Source organism: Humulus lupulus, chromosome 9 (genome assembly GCF_963169125.1).
Source record: "Humulus lupulus chromosome 9, drHumLupu1.1, whole genome shotgun sequence".
Taxonomy (NCBI): domain Eukaryota; kingdom Viridiplantae; phylum Streptophyta; class Magnoliopsida; order Rosales; family Cannabaceae; genus Humulus; species Humulus lupulus.
Genome location: NC_084801.1, coordinates 115,254,989 through 115,274,741, shown reverse-complemented (window position 1 = coordinate 115,274,741; position 19,753 = coordinate 115,254,989). Strand labels below are relative to the sequence as shown.

Genomic DNA, 19,753 nt, shown 5'->3' with positions numbered 1-19,753 from the left:
AATTGGATACTTGTTTGAACTATTGCTCATAGTTGTAAATGTGGGAATTGAACTTTGTATATGCATGTTGAATTTGGACTGTGGAGTGTACAAGTTGAAATTTTTCTAGAACTTGCTTGCTTGCTATTTGAGATGAAATCCTAAACAATACACACTTAAGAAGAGGATATAGGCCATCTTTGGAATGATTGAGCCTTTCAAGCTAACCCTTATATATTTTTATCACTAGTTACCCTATTTGAGCCTTACAATTGACAATTTTCATTGTTTAACACATCTTTTGAGCCTATACTTGTATCTGTATATTCATTATTGCCTTTGTCCTGTACCATGAGCATAAAACATATCTTTTGATTGGAAGGGGGAGTGAATGTTTAAGGGACATATGTAGAAATATGTGGTTACTCAGTGCATTTAAAAAAAAGATTGAAGAAGAAAGAAACAAAAGGAGAAAAGAAATTATAAATTCACAATAAACTACATTCCTTAAGTTATTTACTGAAAAATCTAAGTTTGGGGGAATGTAGTTTGAAAAAAAATGTGATGAATAAATAGTCAATTCTTCTCATTCTTGAAAAAAATAGAAAAAAGAGTAACAATGGGATGTGAAGTTGAGTTAAAGGGATAGGTTGCTTGGTTTGAATGCTTATGGTATATTTGAGCCTAAAATGTCTTCTCATCTACCTTTACCTAAGCCATCTTTTACAAGCTTTGTAAAGTCCTATTGATTTTTAAGTGTGTATTTGTTTACATTAGTGGAGAATAGTAAGTATAGCAAGCATATGGAATAATCGTGTTGAGTGGATTGATGGTGAGAATTAGGCATGCATAGATTGGTTCAATTCTTTACATTTATTGGTTATGGGTGAATGAGCATGAGTATCGATGAATTATAGTGAATAGGTAAAGTATTTTGATTGAAATTATGGATTAATTTTTGAAGTGGCACGTTACTTTTCTTTAGAATTATATGCATATGGTATTCATGATTTTTGAGGCTATTTTAATGGTTGTCAATTTGGTTTGTTTAGGTTTTATCAAGTCTTAGTTGTGTTCTTTACTCGAGGGCGAGTAAAGGATAAGTTTGGGGGAATTTGTTAGGACTAGTTTTGGTATGTTTTTATGGCATGTGTTTAAGATGCAATTTTAGTCTTTTATTTGGTTTTGTGCGATATTAGGCCGGTGTTTATTGTGTTTTCAGGATTAGATGTGGTTATTAAGGAAATATCTTGAAATTGGAGGAAAAGCGCTTAATTCTTGAAGAAACGATGTTAAACGGGCTAAGGAATGGAAACTAGGCGAAACCGGGGGTCAAATTGATGATTTGGTGAAAAGTTGGAATTAGAGCCGCAGCTCTATGGTGTAGAGCCGCAGCCCTAAGAGTTTCAGAGAAGAGAAAAAAATCTGCCAGAATTAGAGCTGCAGCTCTATCAGACAGAGTTGAGGCTCTATTAAAATCAGAATTAGAGCTGCGATGCTACAAAATCTAGAGACGGAATTCAAATCGCAAAATGCACTAGAGCTGCGGCTCTATCACATGGAGCCGCGACGCCAGTCCGTACGGAAGCCGAATTTAGGGTATTTTTCAAGGGCAATTTTGTCCTTTCGCACATAATTAATTAGGGATTATAAAAGTTTTCTTAATGACGTTTTTAGGGGAGATTAACCCTAGGAGACGACTGGAGGCACATTGTGGAGGATTGCAAGTGGAATAAAAGAATTCATCACAATTTTCATCTTTTCTACTTGGAATTTTTTGTATTTTTGGATGCTTTTTAGTTCTTCTATGGTTATTATGAATCTTGTCATGAACTAAACTATTTTTCTAGGGTGTTAATGGATCCTCCTGAATCTTTATTTTAAATTAATGCAAGTTTTATGATTTCAATTTTATCTTGTGATTTATTCAATTTGAATCTAATGCTTATGAATGATTGATCACCATTGACATGAAATATATGATTTTGATTCGAAATCTGAGAAGTGAGAATTGAATATGCTGTAATTGAATAAACATAGATTTTATATTAGGACGAGAGTACCTGTGTGGTCTGTGTAGTTTTAGGGTTGTTAATCTTAATGCCTATCTTATGTTTATTTATCACAGAGATGTAGAAAATTTGCATAAGATTGAGACTTATATATCATAGTACGAATATAAGCTATTATTGTTGACCTGCTATCACAAGAGAAAAATTGAATAGTAAGATTTGTGTTAATAAGGATTAAAGAGGATGGTTGATGAAATTGATTGCTCTAGTTCTTAATCTATTAAATTTTCTTAATGTTGTTTATTTTTAGTTCTTGAAGTTAATTTCAGATTTTTATTTTATATTTTTAGTTAAATCTTGTGACTCAATTATTGTTAGCCAAATAGAAATAGGAATTAAGTTTTGGTACTTAATATACAGTCCTCGTGGGAACGATCTCACTTACTCTTTATTACTTGTTACGATTACGTGCACTTGCGTATCGATTTTACACAACAATATCGCTACCCCCCTAGCGCCCCATTGCTATAACCAGGGACATTTTGCCCTAGCTAGCGATGTAGCGCTACCCTCTGGGCGCTATAGCGCTAGGACCAGGCAGACATGGCCCTGGTTCTTCCTCCTTCAAATCCTCCATTTCCAACCTGATTCAAAAGCTTCCAAACACCATTTAAACCCCCAATTGAATCCAAATACCATATATACTAGTCCTAGGCATCATAACCTAACCAAGCTTTGCCAAAAACCCCATTGAATGCTCAACTTTCAAACCCAAAATGTCAACTGAACTCACTAATAAAACAGAGCAGAAAACCAGAGTTCTAATGGTTCGAATCTTACCTCAAGCTCGGTTTGAACTCCTCTTCAATGATGGAACAATACCCTAGATCCTCAACACTTGATTCCCCAGCTTAATTCCTCAAAAGAAGCTTCAAAAATGAAGAAGAAGAAAAGGAGAAGAAATGGCATTCGGTTCAAGCAAAAGGAGGTGCTCTGTTTTCTTAAATCTTCTACAACTTTCTAGTTTTAAGTATTGATATATATCCGTAAAGGTAAAAAAGACCTAAATGCCCTCAAGTTTAATTAAAGTCCTTAACAGCCATCAAGGGCAAAATCGTCCTTTTGCACCTATCTCGTTTACCATAATTAACACCCTCCAATTCCCGTTATTCTCAATATTCTCGAATACCAATGATTCATATCCCGTTACCCCTTAACTCCCGGCAACGCTCTAATCACCAAATTACCCCAGGATTCACCCCGAGCCCCGAACTTAATCCCGTTATGACCAAACCGCTAACTTATACTCAAAGATCGTCTCATGCCGAACAGCTCGAACAAATCCACATTATAATGTGGCCTCAACAATAGTTTACCAATATGCATACAAATATACAATTACGCCCTCAACGGGCCAAATTACCAAAATTCCCTCATAACAAAATATATACCCCTATGCATGCATTTATCATCATATAATAATAGGATCCACATAATCATGCATTTAATCATATAATGGCATAATAAATCAATTATGGCCCTCCCAGCCTCCTAATCAAGGTCCTAAATCTTATTAGGAAATCTGGGTTGTTACAATGTCAGCCTGCCACTCATTCAACTCTTGACATTGACGGTCAATTTCCCTTTGTTGCAACGCCATCGTCTCAGCCACATTCTCGTTATTGGTCCTCAGATTGGCCAACTCCTCCTTCAACACACTCAGTGTTGTCCTCAAGGTCTCGAAATCCATCTCATCCTCTTCAAAATCCAACTGTGGTTCATCTTCAGCCACATTTGGGGGAGGAGGTTGGGTGGATGTAGCACCAGAAGTATGTCCCGTCTTCCTAGATGTTTTCGCCATTTGATTTTCTTAGAAGTCTTGAGTTCGGCTCTCAATGAAAGTACCAAAATGTTGACCCTCGAATTGGTCAATGACACGAAGTCAGATAAACGATATAGAATGAGATGAAAACAAGAAGAAATCAAGACGAAAAAGTAAACGGCACAAACAATTTATAGTGGTTCAACCCCAATCAAATGGTAATGACCTACATCCACTTAGTGTTCTTATTGATGTAGGATCCCAACACTGTGATCAATGAACTAATGGTTCACGAGTTTCACAAGCTTCAAGATGATTACAATTTCGGTGAATAATAACACTATAATTTTCTCTCCGAATTCTCCCCATCCAAAAGTCCCTCCCTTTGAGCCTTTTGATTCGTATTTATAGGCTTAGGAAGGTTACATAGGCCAATGGACCTTAATTACAATTACAACTCATGTCTCTAGATGATAAGAGAAATTACAATTAATGCACAATTACAAGAAATAAATAAATATATGCGACCAGGCTGGTCACACATAAGTATGATGCTTGATAAACCAATAATCTTCTGGTCAATGGCCGAGCAGGATACACTTACTAAAAACAGCCACGTGCCTCCCACGTGTAGACCAATCCCACCACGTCATTAGGTAGTCTGTATTTGGGTAAACAGATTCTTCTATTGATGAAATTTCAAATTGTTGCTTCATTGATCAATACTTTCTAAGGTTTAAAGATGCTCAATTTTTAAAGATTTATTTTTTAAAATTCATAAGTATATTAGAGATTGAGTAAGTGAGGTGTACTTATAAAAGGGAATTGAGATTTATAAATATATATATAACTAGTCATTTTATATAGGGATAAATATGTAATTAATTTTTTTAAAAGAAAATGGCATACTTAATTTGTGGGGTGTGAATATAATGTCTTTTTTATAGAGGGAGAGGCTTGCAATTTACCAAAATACCCTCAAAGCCTTTATAACTAATACAATAAAAAAATGTACAGGTTGGTCAACTATCTTTAGTGCATGACAAATGTTCTTGGACACTGTGTCACATTAGAAGTATGCTTATGGGGAATAAGAGTGCCAAAGACGTACTCTCGAGGAAGAGAGTGTTAGTCGAGATCTTACTAAATGTCAATGGGATATTCAAATGTTACACTCATTCCTTCTCGCGGGGATGTCTCCCTCTTCTTGCGAGGTCTTCTAGAGATGAGGCAAACATCTTAGTGATTGGATTTATCGCTAGGAGTTCTTGTTGTGCTCAAGATGGGAGATTGAAATGACATTCTTTCTCATTGATCTTCTTCCCGTTAGGAATATATGACTTTACACTTTGCAAATCAACAATGAATAATGAGAATAATGCAATATTCAAAACCCTAGATGTTAATCAAGATTCAAATTCAAAGTATGAATGCAATTCTTGATAATCAAATAAAATGTTCATAATATGAATGTTAATCTTGAATATAAGAAACTAAATGATTAAATGATAATAAGATGAACTTAGAAACATTTAATCATCAATACTAACAATGAAAACACAATAGAGTAACACAAAAGAAAGTTAGGGTTACATATAAACAACCTTTGATTTAGAGCAACTTGAATCTTTAAACTTGAGAACTTCTAAGGCTTATACACAATAAGAATATTGTTGTTCAAAATCTCTATTCCAAGCTTTCACTTATTGCTTGAAGCTTCAACTAAGTAGAATGAGATTTGAGATTTAACAAGCCTTAGAACTCATGCAAGTCAAGCAAAGCTTGATGAGTTTCTTGGATAAAATTTTGATCTTTGAGAGCTAGAGAGAGAGAGAGAGAGAGGGGTTAGAGATAGAGTTGAAAAATGTGATTAAGACTTTACAACTCTAATAACCCATATTTATAGTGTAGACATCATCATTAGTTTAACCAATAGGATTAGAGCATTTAAAACACATTATTTGGAGCATTTTACGTAAAACGGACACCCGTAACAGCCTAGGCGACGTGTCGCTTGGAACCAGGCGATGCATTGCCTGACAGGCGATGTATCGCCTATGACCAGGCGATGCATCGCCTGGTCTATCTCAGCTAGAGTTTTAAAGCCCTAGGCGATGTGTCGCCTCCTAGGAGGGGACACTTCGCCAATGCCTCTGATTTGACACTCCAAGACTTGTCTCAAAACACCTCCAAATGCTCCCAAACTTTTTGAGAATGTTTGGATACCTCATTGTATCACTTTAGACCCATAAAAGTCATTTTTAGATGCCTTCCACACAATCTCATGTTTTTCCTTCTCCTTAAGTGAAAGTCGTTAAGTATTTTGCATCTCAATGTGTAAACATCTTAACCATTATATTTAACCAATCTCAACACTTCCTCATGAGAGCTCTGGATGGAGGCTAGATTATTTTCATGTGATGACTAAGGGTCTTGTCAACTTATTGCGTTTTTGATGAATGAGCTTCTCGCTCAGTGCATCTTAACCTTCTTGGGTTTAGAGGAAGATCTCTTCGCTAGTGGTATGTTCTTGTAGGGGTATTTCTTGCAAGTTTCTATCTTGTTACAACATCTCACTCTAAACTTTCAGGATGATACTTTTCTCATTTTGGTAGAGAGTGAGAACATATACGAACACTTCATGATCTGTGTGGCTATCACGAGATGGATGTACGGGTGAATTCACCATGAATATGATATGTCTCCTTCACAGTTGGCCATATTATGTTTGGTCATAATATCTTGAAATAAAGTATTAGCAGAAAAACCCCATTATCTTTACATTTTGCTACACTTAATCCCTTATTATTTTTTATGGAAAACCTTGCAATCCCTCATTTTTGTTAACAAATTTACAGTCTCCATTAGTTTTTGTTGTTAACTGCCAGTGTGGAGCCACGTGACCATCTAAAACGAATGTCACATCATTATTTTATATTAAAATTTTAATAAAAATATTTAAATTAATTTAAAATATAATCATTTAAATTTAAAATAGATTAAAAACAACAAAATTAATATTAATTCATAAATCTGAAATTAAAATCTAAACCCTAATTTCATTCTATTTCTTCTTCCTTCCTTCACTCCTTCCTTCCTTCCTTCCTTCTTCTTCTTCTTCTTTCCTCCCGTCGCTAGCCCTCAAGCCCCATCCCTCACCCTTATCTCTCTCATGACTGACCACCTCCAACTCCGGCATAGCCCATCCCCATTCACCCCCCTCCCCGTTCACTCCCCTCTCCCCTCTCCCACCTCCCTCGCACCTCGACTTCATCTGCACTTGAAATCCACAACCTCAACCTTTCCATCTCCGCCTATGCCTTCAACTACCCAAAAAAAGAGCCACCAACTTGCTGCTGCCATCATTCCGGACCCTGCCCCGTCTATTTGCGACCTAATAGGGTTTATGGTGGGAAAACAATTAGGGTTTTGCTTTTTTAAGAAGAGGGGAAGCTAGAGGAAGAAAGAGAAGACATGATCGGGTGCCGTTTGGTATGCAGGAATCTGGACACGGGAATGAGAATCTGAACACTTTCCCATGTTTAGTACTGGGTTTGAGTTTTTCTAACCTGGGAATCTGTACTCCAGGGGTTTTAATTTTTCATAGTTCTAGGTTCAAGTGAAACTTATCTGACAAATGGTTTTCAGATACCCAGGAAAGTGAAACACTTCAAAATTATTATTATTATTATTTTTTTAAAATCTTAAAACAATAATTTTTTAGTTAATGCCTTATTTTATTTTTTGAAGCTTATAATATAAAAACAAATATACATATATCAAATTATAAAATGATAAATAATATTTATTTATTTAAAGAAATTGATTTGTAAAGCCTTTATATCATTACTTTAGTTTAAAATAACAAATAAAATATTATTAAAAATAAAATATAGGTATTTTTGTAATTTTAAAAATTATACTTGATTCTAGTATTCAATAGATGTATTTTTTTAATTCTGTTAAAAAATATTTCATGAGTAAAATTGTTTATAAATTATTTTGATGAAATATATTATTATATTAATTTTATGAAAATATGAAGAAAAAATAAATATACATATATAAAATTATAAAATTATAAAATGATAAATAATATTTGTTTATTTAAAGAAATTGATTTGTAAAGCCTTTATATCATTACTTAAGTTTAAAATAACAAATAAAATATTATTAAAAATAAAATAAGGGTATTTTTGTAATTTTAAAAATTATACTTGATTCTAGTATTCAATAGATGTATTTTTTTAATTCTGTTAAAAAATACTTCACGAGTAAAATTATTTATAAATTATTTTGATGAAATATATTATTATATTAATTTTATGAAAATATAAAAACTTAACAGATTCTTATGCACAATCAAACACAAAAAGTGATATTCCCAATAATCATAGATAAGATTAGAGTGCACAACCAAACACAATGATGTAAGTTTCCAGACTATCAGATTACCCTCTTCAACTTTCCCAGTAATATGAAAACTGCAAACTCCTCATACCAAACGGCTTAGGGTTTTGTTTTTTTTTTAAAAATTAATTCAGATTAATGTATTTGTAAATATTTTTAAAATCTTTATTAATCCATTTTAAAATAAAATGTTTTTTTTTAATTTTTAATTTTTTATTTAAAGTGATTAATTAATTATGATGTGTCATTTATGGTCACCTAATTATCAATCCATCTCTGTTGACCGAAATAATTCAAAATCTTTGCTATATTATTATGATTTTTTTTTTGACAAAACTTTGCTATATTAATATATTTTTGGTAGGCAACTATTAACAAAAAAAATAAAATAGAAAAAGTACATAGATAATTGTGTAAATAGCGTTTGTAATTTTGTTGTTATTACAAAAAAATAAAAAATAAAAAGAAAAAGAAAAGTTTTCTCCAGTATATTCGTTTTGTGTTGCGTGCCCCAATGTCTAAACCCACGACCCACTTTTCACGTTTCAATCCAGTACTTACAACTATCTATATATATATATATATATAACTGATCAAAAACAACTCACTCGCTCACTTATTTTTTCTTACAGTAACTGAAAATGGACATTAAATTTAAAATTGATTACATTTAATTAATTAGTCCAAACTAGACCAGACCAGACCTGACCAGACCGCCACTGCTACTACCATGAGACAGTACGCTCCGCCCACGCGCGGCGGCGGCCGTGGTGGAGACTCATACGCGCAAATTTACAACATTATCCCTATCCACGACCTACTCATGGACCACCCTTCCTTGCGGTACCCAGAGGTACGCGCCGCCGCGGCTGCCTTGAGGTCCGCCGGAGAGCTCCCTCGCTATCCCTACGCGGTTTATGACCCCAACCACGACCTCATGGACTGGCTCGGATTGTTCTTCGGTTTTCAAGGGGACAACGTTCGGAACCAGAGAGAGCACCTGGTTCTTCACTTGGCTAACTCTCAAATGCGCCTCCAACCTCCTCCCAACATTCCCGACCAGCTCGAGCCTTCTGTGTTGAAGAAGTATCGCCGGAAGTTGCTTCAGAACTATACCTCTTGGTGTTCTTATGTTGGCCGGAAGTCTAATGTTTTGCTCTCTAGCCGCCGCGACGGCGGCGATACGACTCGGGAGTTGCTATATGTGGCTCTTTACCTTCTGGTTTGGGGTGAGGCCGGGAATCTCAGGTTTGCTCCCGAATGTCTTTGTTATATATATCATCATATGGCTATGGAGCTTAATCTTCTTATGGATAGGAGGACTGACCCTAGCACTGGTCAGCCACATTTGCCTTCGTTTTCTGGTGACTGTGCTTTTCTGAAGAGTGTGATTATGCCGATTTACCAAACTATTAGCGATGAGGTTGATAGTAGTAGAAACGGGAAGGCTCCTCACTCTGCTTGGCGGAACTACGATGATGTGAATGAGTATTTCTGGAGCCGGAGGTGCTTTTCCAGGCTGAAATGGCCGATAGATTTGGGGAGTAATTTCTTCTCCACCACGCCTAAGAACAAGCGGGTGGGGAAGACTGGGTTTGTGGAGCAGAGGTCGTTTTGGAACTTGTTTAGGAGCTTTGATAGGCTATGGATTTTGTTGATTTTGTTCTTTCAGGCTGCTGTTATTGTTGCTTGGGATGGTACGACGTTTCCATGGCAGGCGTTGGAGAGACGGGACGCGCAGGTTGAGCTTCTTACTGTGTTTATCACTTGGGGTGGTCTTCGGCTTCTTCAGTCTGTGCTCGATGCCGGGACCCAGTACAGCTTGGTTTCGAGGGAGACAAAATGGCTTGGTGTGAGGATGGTGTTGAAGAGCTTGGTTGCCTTGACATGGACTGTTGTGTTCTCAGTTTTGTATGCAAGGATATGGAGTCAGAAGAATTCTGATAGGAGGTGGTCATATGGGGCCAATCAGAGGATTATTACTTTTCTTGAGGCTGTTCTTGTTTTTCTTGCTCCCGAGTTGACAGCATTGGCTCTTTTCATTGTTCCGTGGGTTAGGAATTTCATCGAGGAGTTGAATTGGAGGGTTGTTTCCTGGTTGACATGGTGGTTCTACACTCGAATTTTTGTGGGTCGTGGTTTGAGGGAAGGGTTAATTGATAATATCAAGTACACTATTTTCTGGGTTGTGGTTTTGGCGTCCAAGTTCTCATTTAGCTATTTCCTGCAAATCAAGCCTCTAATTTCTCCAACAAAGGCTCTTTTGAATCTTAAAGCCAAGTACCATTGGCATGAATTTTTCAATAGCACTAATGAGATAGCAATCGTGTTGTTATGGCTTCCTGTTATATTGATTTATATGATGGATTTGCAAATCTGGTACTCCATATTTTCCTCCATGGTTGGTGCAACAATTGGGTTATTCTCACATTTGGGTGAGATTCGGAATATCGGGCAGCTTAGGCTCAGGTTTCAGTTCTTTGCTAGTGCTATGCAATTTAATCTCATGCCTGAGGAGCAGTTGCTAACTAATGATATGACACTGATGAAGAAGGTCCGTGATTCTATTCATAGATTGAAGCTGAGATATGGACTTGGTCAAGCCTTCAAGAAGATTGAGTCAAGCCAAGTTGAAACTACCAGGTTTGCTTTGATATGGAATGAAATTGTAATAGCTTTCAGGGAAGAAGATCTCATCAGTGATTATGAACTTGAACTTTTGGAACTGCCGCCAAATTGTTGGAATATTCGGGTTATTCGGTGGCCGTGTTTTCTCATCTGTAATGAATTGTTGCTTGCGCTTAGTCAGGCAACGGAGCTGGCTGATGAGACCGACTTGTCTCTTTGGTTGAAGATCTGCAAGAGTGAGTATCGACGCTGTGCTGTGATCGAAGCCTATGATACTGTCAAGCATTTTTTGTTTGTGATTGTTAAATATGGCACAGAAGAGTACTTGATTGTTGAGAGATTTTTTAACGAGATAGATAATTGCATTCAGAGAGGAAAGTTCACGGTAGAGTACAAGATGTCTTTGCTTCCACAAATTCATGGCAAGTTGATTTTACTTATTGAGCTGCTGTTGAACCCAAAGAGAGATATAGACAGAGCAGTAAATTTATTGCAGGCCTTATATGAACTTTCAGTTCGTGAACTACCAAAGGCGAAGAAGTCCATTGAGCAGTTAAGGCGAGAAGGATTGGCTAGTCTCAATCCGGCTAATGAGACAGATTTGCTATTTGAAAATGCAGTTGTGTTTCCTCCTGCTGAGGATGCAATCTTCTATAGGCAACTCAGGCGCCTGCATACAATATTAACTTCTAGAGACTACATACATAACGTCCCAAAGAACATTGAGGCGAGAAGACGCATTGCTTTTTTTAGCAATTCCCTATTTATGAACATGCCTCGTGCTCCGGTGGTTGAGAAAATGATGGCTTTCAGTGTTCTGACACCTTACTATGATGAAGATGTACTGTTTAAACTAGATGGGCTTCGGAAAGATAATGAAGATGGCATTTCCACACTGTTTTATCTGCAGAAGATCTATGAAGATGAGTGGACTAACTTTATGGAGCGAATGCGCAGAGAAGGCTTGGAGCATGATGAGCAGGTATGGGTCGAAAAGGGAAGAGATCTGCGGCTTTGGGCATCATACAGAGGCCAGACGCTATCTCGCACTGTCCGGGGAATGATGTACTACTATAGGGCCCTTCAGATGCTTGCTTTTCTTGATGATGCGTCTGAGATGGACATAAGAGAAGGATCACAGCAAATTGCTTCTCACGGCTCTGCAAAAAGAAACAGAGGTTTTGAAGGTATGCAGCCAGTGAAGCCACCAACTTCACGGAATCTTGGCAGAGCAGGTAGTGGTGTAGGTCTTTTGTTTAAAGGGCATGAGTATGGATGTGCTCTAATGAAATTTACATATGTGGTAGCGTGCCAACTGTATGGTCAACATAAAGCAAGGGGAGACCCCCGTGCTGATGACATTTTATATTTAATGAAAAACAATGAGGCCCTTCGAATCGCCTATGTTGATGAGTTTAACTTTGGTAGAGAAGATGCTGAGTATTACTCTGTTCTTGTTAAGTATGATCAACAACTGGGAAGAGAGGTGGAGATTTATCGGATCAGGTTGCCTGGTCCCTTGAAACTTGGGGAAGGCAAGCCAGAAAATCAAAACCACGCCATCATTTTCACACGGGGTGATGCAATTCAAACCATTGACATGAACCAAGATAATTATTTTGAGGAGGCACTCAAGATGCGGAATTTATTAGAGGAGTTTAAGGTCAATTACGGTCTTAGGAAGCCAACCATTTTGGGTGTTCGGGAGAACATTTTCACAGGTTCTGTGTCGTCACTCGCTTGGTTCATGTCTGCCCAGGAAACAAGTTTTGTGACTCTGGGTCAGCGTGTTTTGGCAAATCCTTTAAAGGTGAGAATGCACTATGGTCATCCAGATGTGTTTGATAGATTCTGGTTTTTGCCTCGGGGAGGGATCAGCAAAGCTTCTAAAGTAATCAATATCAGCGAGGATATATTTGCTGGCTTTAATTGCACCCTTCGAGGGGGCAATGTAACTCACCATGAGTATATACAGGTGGGCAAAGGGAGAGATGTTGGACTGAACCAGATCTCCATGTTTGAAGCTAAGGTGGCCAGTGGCAATGGTGAGCAGGTCTTGAGCAGAGATGTGTATCGTTTGGGTCATAGATTGGACTTCTTTCGAATGCTATCATTTTACTACAGTACTGTAGGGTTCTATTTCAACACAATGATGGTGATACTTACTGTTTATACATTTTTGTGGGGGCGCCTTTATCTTGCTCTTAGTGGGGTTGAGGATGCAGCTAATAGAAATACCAGCAACAATAAAGCCCTTGGTGCAATCTTGAATCAGCAGTTTGTTATACAGCTTGGTATCTTCACTGCCCTTCCTATGATAGTTGAGAACTCTCTCGAGCATGGCTTCCTCCCAGCAATTTGGGATTTCTTGACTATGCAGTTTCAGCTTGCGTCATTGTTTTACACGTTTTCTATGGGAACGCGCACCCATTTCTTTGGTCGCACTATTCTTCATGGGGGTGCGAAGTACCGAGCAACTGGACGTGGATTTGTGGTGCAGCACAAGAGCTTTGTTGAGAACTATCGACTTTATGCTCGAAGCCATTTTGTCAAGGCAATTGAGCTTGGGGTTATTTTAACAGTGTACGCTTCTCATAGCCCCATGGCTGACAATACTTTTGTTTACATTATCATGTCGATGTCCAGCTGGTTTCTTGTAGTGTCGTGGATAATGTCTCCTTTTGTGTTCAACCCTTCTGGCTTTGATTGGCTGAAAACTGTAGATGACTTTGAGATTTTCATGAATTGGCTATGGTTTACTGGTGGGGTGTTTACAACTGCTGATCATAGCTGGGAAAGATGGTGGTATGAAGAGCAAGATCACCTGAAAACAACCGGTCTTTGGGGAAAGTTGTTGGAGATTATTTTAGATCTCCGATTCTTCTTCTTCCAATATGGTGTTGTGTACCAGTTGGGCATTACCGGTAAAAACACCAGTATAGCTGTTTATTTGCTGTCTTGGATATACATGGTTGTGGCTGTTGGGATTTATATGATCATGGCATATGCCCGTGACAAATACGCTGTAAAGGACCATATGTACTATCGACTTGTCCAACTTCTTGTCATTTTAGTTTTAGTACTTGTGGTAGTTCTACTGCTGGAGTTCACTCACTTCAAGTTCCTTGATATAGTAACAAGTCTCTTGGCCTTTGTCCCCACTGGGTGGGGCATCATTTTAATAGCCCAGGTTCTTAGACCATTTTTACAGTCTACAGTGGTTTGGGAGACGGTGGTATCAGTGGCTCGGATGTATGATATGCTGTTTGGAGTGATTGTTATGATGCCCATGGCATTGCTCTCTTGGTTACCTGGATTTCAAGCAATGCAAACTAGAATCCTATTCAATGAAGCATTCAGCAGGGGGCTTCAGATATCGCGTATTCTTACCGGCAAAAAGACCAACTGAGGAGATCGTAAAGGTACTTTCTATCACAAGCTAAGCTATTCTCAAATATCATATTAACTGACTAACTAACTGCATTCAAAGGAAAGCCAGAATTCACTAGGTTTGTTTTCGCTCTAAATGTTTTGTATATGTATTCTTATGCTGTATTGTGTTCTACTTTTCGGAAATTTACAACTTGGTTTCAAACAATGTTTCAGGGTATGAGATGGAATCAGCAGCCACCTTTAATTCCACTGACAAAAGAAGACTGTATGTGCTGTCTCATGAGGTTCTTCGTTTAAAAAAGTTAAACATTGGTTTTCACTTCATCAAATTGCATCACCCTGCTACTGCTCTACTTGAGAAATGCCCAGAGGTACTTGTATTGCAAGTCACTCTAGAATTTATGTTTTTCCTTACCGAATGCAGCATAACACTATTTTCTTGCTAGTTAGTAGTGACCATAACATGAGCTGGAGAAACCTGAAAATCCAAACATAAACCAAAGAAAAACTATTTTGTCTCAATAGAATGAGTAGGTTTGTCTTGTTCATAGTCACTACTTATTGTGTTCTAATATTTGGAATTTTAAACTATATTTCAGGGCATGAGATGTGGAAGAGTGGCCATAGATTAGACTGACGCAAGTAGTTTTTCAGTTTGTATGTAATTTTTTTTGTTTGTTTGGTGGTGTTGAGCAAGTTAGGTTTTGATCTTCAATTTCCCTAGCCAGAGGCATTGTTATGATGCAAATTGGGTACTAATAGGACTAACGTTATTGTAAGTGACAGAGCTTGTTGCTTTTTGTTCTCATTAATTAGCTTAGCTATTTTCTAGTTTTGTACATATGCCATTTGTTCAATTATATGTAATTGCTTAGGCTACTCAAAAGCATATGTTAATTAATGGAGTTTTCATTTTTCCTGATTCAATATCAATGGCATGCTAAGCTATGTAGTTTTGATTTTCTTTAGCGAGTAAGATCGTTTTAAGTTTATATTATACTTCTTAAACATTTATATACGTTATTATTGTACAGAAAATGTCATAATAAAACCAATTTTCGCATGTTTTGGAGATGTTATTTTTTACAGTTAGTATTGCTATAGAACAACCGTATTAGTGTCTTGTAAAAATTGTTAGAAAGATGTTTGATAATTATGTTTATAAATAGTTCTTGTCAATAATAAAGCAATACTTGTAATCAGCTACATATATCTAAACTAATGAGAATACTTGAAAATTAAAATTTTAAAAATAATCATGTTCCCTTTATTATAATTTGGTCACCATATTAATATTTTAGAAAAATAATAAGTTAATAAAACCTGTTAAAAGACAAAAAACAACAAAATCTTAAAAAACAAAAAAAAAAGTGTGGTCCATCCTCTGTAATATCTATCTATGAATTTCTTCAAATGTAACAAACAGTTCCCAAAAAAGAAAACTCCAAATCACAGGAGTCATAAATCATCGTTGCCTATAACTACAACAGGCACTTTCTCATATACAGAAGAACTATTATGTCTAAATCTTCTTGGCAAAATGCAACGGCCACCAAACTTCTGCTGGAAGAAAATGAGAAGAACAAACAGCAGACCACCAAGAGGGATGACAATGTTCCAGGCAGTCGAATACAAATCCATTTTATGGCTTGCATAAATGTAAGACATATCCAAATATGATAATGATGCATAAGCATGAGCCCTGTAAAGATCATATGCATGAGGCAGAAGACGAACCAGTGTTGTTCCTGTGTAAAACAGTGGAGATATTGCCATTTCACCTGAATTGGAGAAAATGTTGAAGAGTATCTGAGGGAGAAGGAAGCCGTCTAAGGCCAGCCCGGCATACGATTTAAGGTCCTCCCAAAGGGAATGCACATGAATCGGTCTAGGAGTAGGAGACACTATGTAGAATTTGTGCCGGTGTGAAGAAATCCCATATGAGTTCTTCAAGTGGTTGATAAGCCAAGCAATCAATGCCCCACCAACATAAACTGGTAGAGTAATATAGAAAACCTTGCTTTCAGAGCTCCACAAGGTTTTCTTACTTTCATTTTCTTGTCTTGAGGACCAAGTTAGTTGGAGAAGGCGTAGCTGGAAAAGGAAGGCTACCATGGTTACTATTCTGACGATTACTTCGTTCACTTCAAGCCATCCACCACTTCCGAGAAAGACATTCTGCTGGCTGCGTTTCGCGACGAACAATGCTTCAAAGTTAAGCAGCAGAGGAATCATGTTTCCCATGGTGAGTACAACAAGCATTATGATTGAAATGAATGGAAGGGCATTAGGGTGTGATTTTACATGAAAGAGCTGTAACCCCACAAGAACACAAGTGAGTGTATTTGATATGAGAACTAGTGTTATCTCCAGGTCCATTCTCCAAATGGAGGCTGCAGCTTGGCCAGTGTACAAAGAATTAGAAGACAATTCCAGACGTTCAAAGTAGAAAGGATCCGAGTTCTGCCTTGTACTTTCAATACTACCCTTGATGTTTTTGCCACTATTTGCTTTTAACGGAGAAAACTGAACATACACTGTAACATTACAATCTAATGTATCATTTATAACTACATTTTGAGTTTTTGATGCGAGATTTCGACATCCTCTCATGCATAGCACACCGGTATCCCTATCGTAAGTTCCTTCAGCAGAAATTTCCATATTTGACGAAAAACCATCACGACGGAGCTTGAAATCAGGTGGTAGTGTCAAGCTCATCCTGTAGCTTATGTTCATTAGGCTGCTTTGGCTACTTTTTGGCAGAATGGAAGATGTTGTTTGCATAACCTGTTGTGCGTTAGTGGGAATTCTATAAAACTGGTTTGTTCTATACAACTGATTGCCCACAAAAAATGGTGTTGAATAACCCCATGCAACTTGCCCTTTGCTGTTTCGTATTGACATGTCAAACCTCATATCTGACGAGTACTCAACCGGATACTTTTTTCCCTTTCTTCCTTTATCAGAATTCTTTTTCCCACAAGTTCTTCTGAGGGTGTCACTGTCAATCCCATTACTATACTTGTAATTGTAACCTAAAATACCCAACAAGTCTTCATTGAAACTCCGAAACCCTATCTTCTTCACTGCGCTTGTGGTGTTCCAAATATTTCCAACAGCGGTACTCCTGTTCTGCAAAGAAAAGCTCGCCGGAAACCTCAAGCTAAACCCCGCGGTGCAATCCCCAACATAAGCATTGGCAAATGACTCTGTAAAATTCAAAATCCTGCACGCAACACCGCAGAACCTATTCTCTTTCGTGTTCCATGCTCCTTCAGCAATGAAAGTTGATCTGGGTGTGAAAGAAAACCTAGGACTATCAAAGGTTGAGTTAGGAAAACTCAACAGCATTTGCCATTTGGTTCCATTAGTAGTGCACCTAGTCTTGTGATAAAACATATGACTAGGTACATATCCAAGACTCCCACCAAGAACATCACAATCAACACTATTACAATCCAAATCAAACCTTGGCACAATTCCATTAAGAACATAACATTTGTCTTGGCTTTCAACAGATAAACTCTCCCCTATTTCTTCACACCTATCAGTTTCAATACCCTTTTCTTTCCCTACCAATGTGTATTCATAGCTCAAATCTTGTTCTTGAGACAAACCCATTAAAGAAATCGGTTCAAAATGATTCTCATCCAAACTCTCTAAACTTCCAGTTATCAAACTATTGTAGATAGAAGCAGTAGAATTAATCGGATAATTAAGCTTAAGAAGAACACGAAGAGAGTGTGGATTACCGCCATAAGCAGCTGAGCCAGATCCCACCATACAAAGCTTCCGAGAAGATTCCGACCAATACCCAATAAGCGAAAACCTAAGCCGTTTTCGAATCGCAGATTTGGGTCCGCGGAACCGGACCAAACGCAACCCACGGCGGCGGGTGGAGTTTACCGAAGTGTCCCGAAGATTCAAGTTCGCCTGGAATTGGAATACATCGTCGGCGTTTGTTTTGACGGAGTTATAGGTGTAGAAGTTTATAGATTGGGCTTTATAGGCAACGCCGTCGGCAGGTGGGTTTTGGTTGAGGAATGGAGCGCCGCCTCTGAAGTAGCCTAATCGAAAGGGAGAAGGTGAGCCGCCGTAACGGGAGGAGGGAGCGAATTGGTCGGAAAGCGAGGGGTTTCGTGGGACGATATGAGTGCAGTGTTGATCGTAAGTGGATTCGAAGTGGGGAAATGGAGTAGATGTGAGTAGGGTGGCGGAGGTGGTGGTGGAGAGGAGGAGAAAGAAGAAGAGGAGAGAGCTTGGGGTTGATTGAAAAACCCTTTGTTTGGATTTGTGAGAAGAAGGATTAGGAGGATCCTCCATTGTTATATGGATCGGAGCTAGAGACTCTGGTAGTAGTAGACATGACATGTATACATGGTTAGTTAGTTAAACGGTGGTTATAACGACCCGGTTTTCTCACCCGTTCGAGCTAAAGAGTTTTTTTTTTCATGAGATCTTTTTATTTATGTCTAGTACTGTATACCAAGGTGCCTCCAATAGAGAATAAGAAAAAAATTATTAAATTATTTTCAAGCTTGCATTAGAATTACACAAAAAAATTATAGAAAAACCATTCTATTATAATGACATTTCAATAAAATGTAATCAAACAAATAAATAAAATAAAAATCAATTATTTTCTATTCTATTCTATTACTCCCAACTAAACATCACCTAAGTGTGGATACGTTGTTGTCGTCATTCTTTCATTTTCCAACTTAAGTTATTCACATTATTCTTTTATCGTTTATTTCTTAATAAATTTAAATAATTTAATTATTTAACAAAGGACTAAATAGTAATTTTGTTGTACACATTAGTAATTTACATTTTGAGCATGGTAGAATGGCATTTTCACAAAATTTTATTATCTCACTTTATCATTTTTTTTATTTTACAAAGAATGGTTGTAACGTCCCAAAATTCCTAATAAGAGTTAGTACTTTGATTATGGGTTCAGGAGGGCATTATTGGAATATTAAGTAAATTAATTGAATATTTATGTGAATTGCATGAGTTATATTATTATATGTCTGATTATGTATGTTTAAGTGTATTAAATGTGCGAAACAGGCCCACTTTTATTTAAAATAGCATATTTATAATTTTGACACGTTGAGGGTCTAATTGTGATTATATGATTGAGACCACATCATTATGTGGATATATGTGAGATATTCGACAGGAGTCGGTCCTTTTGAGCAAGATAGCGGTTTAGTCACAACAATGGATTTATACTTGGTTCAGGGTGAGTCAAGGGGTATTTCGGTAATTCGGTGAGTTACCGAGACTCATTAGAATATGAGTTGTATTTTGGGAAAAATAGTGATGTTCCGAGTTTAGCGAAATTATCTGGAAATTTTGAGTAATGCGGGATTAGAGAGTCAAATGGCATTTTTGCCCTTGAGGGCTTTGATAAGATTTTAAGAGTGTGAGGGCATTATGGTCATTTGGACCATGGGTTGTCTTAGTTAGCTGAGGCTTATCAGCTTAGTTTTAAAAA

General features: G+C 37.3%; 2 protein-coding genes and 1 non-coding gene across 3 annotated transcripts; 2 read left to right on the top strand and 1 right to left on the bottom strand.

The window, feature by feature from the left end:
* The first annotated feature begins 8,850 nt into the window (after positions 1–8,850).
* LOC133801956 (callose synthase 11-like) lies at positions 8,851–15,171 on the top strand. The gene is made up of 3 exons (XM_062240191.1): positions 8,851–14,273; positions 14,458–14,615; positions 14,844–15,171. The coding sequence occupies exon 1, from the start codon at positions 8,954–8,956 to the stop codon at positions 14,258–14,260; it is 5,307 nt and encodes a 1,768-aa protein (XP_062096175.1). The 5' UTR covers positions 8,851–8,953; the 3' UTR covers positions 14,261–14,273; positions 14,458–14,615; positions 14,844–15,171.
* Positions 11,901–11,981, top strand: LOC133803056 (small nucleolar RNA J33). The gene has a single exon (XR_009877787.1). It is a non-coding gene; the product is annotated as a small nucleolar RNA J33 (small nucleolar RNA).
* Positions 15,172–15,615: 444 nt separating the features above from the next.
* LOC133801957 (uncharacterized) lies at positions 15,616–18,626 on the bottom strand. Its single transcript, XM_062240193.1, has one exon. It carries the CDS (start codon positions 18,616–18,618, stop codon positions 15,703–15,705), a length of 2,916 nt encoding a protein of 971 aa, XP_062096177.1. The 5' UTR covers positions 18,619–18,626; the 3' UTR covers positions 15,616–15,702.
* Between the last annotated feature and the right edge of the window lie 1,127 nt (positions 18,627–19,753).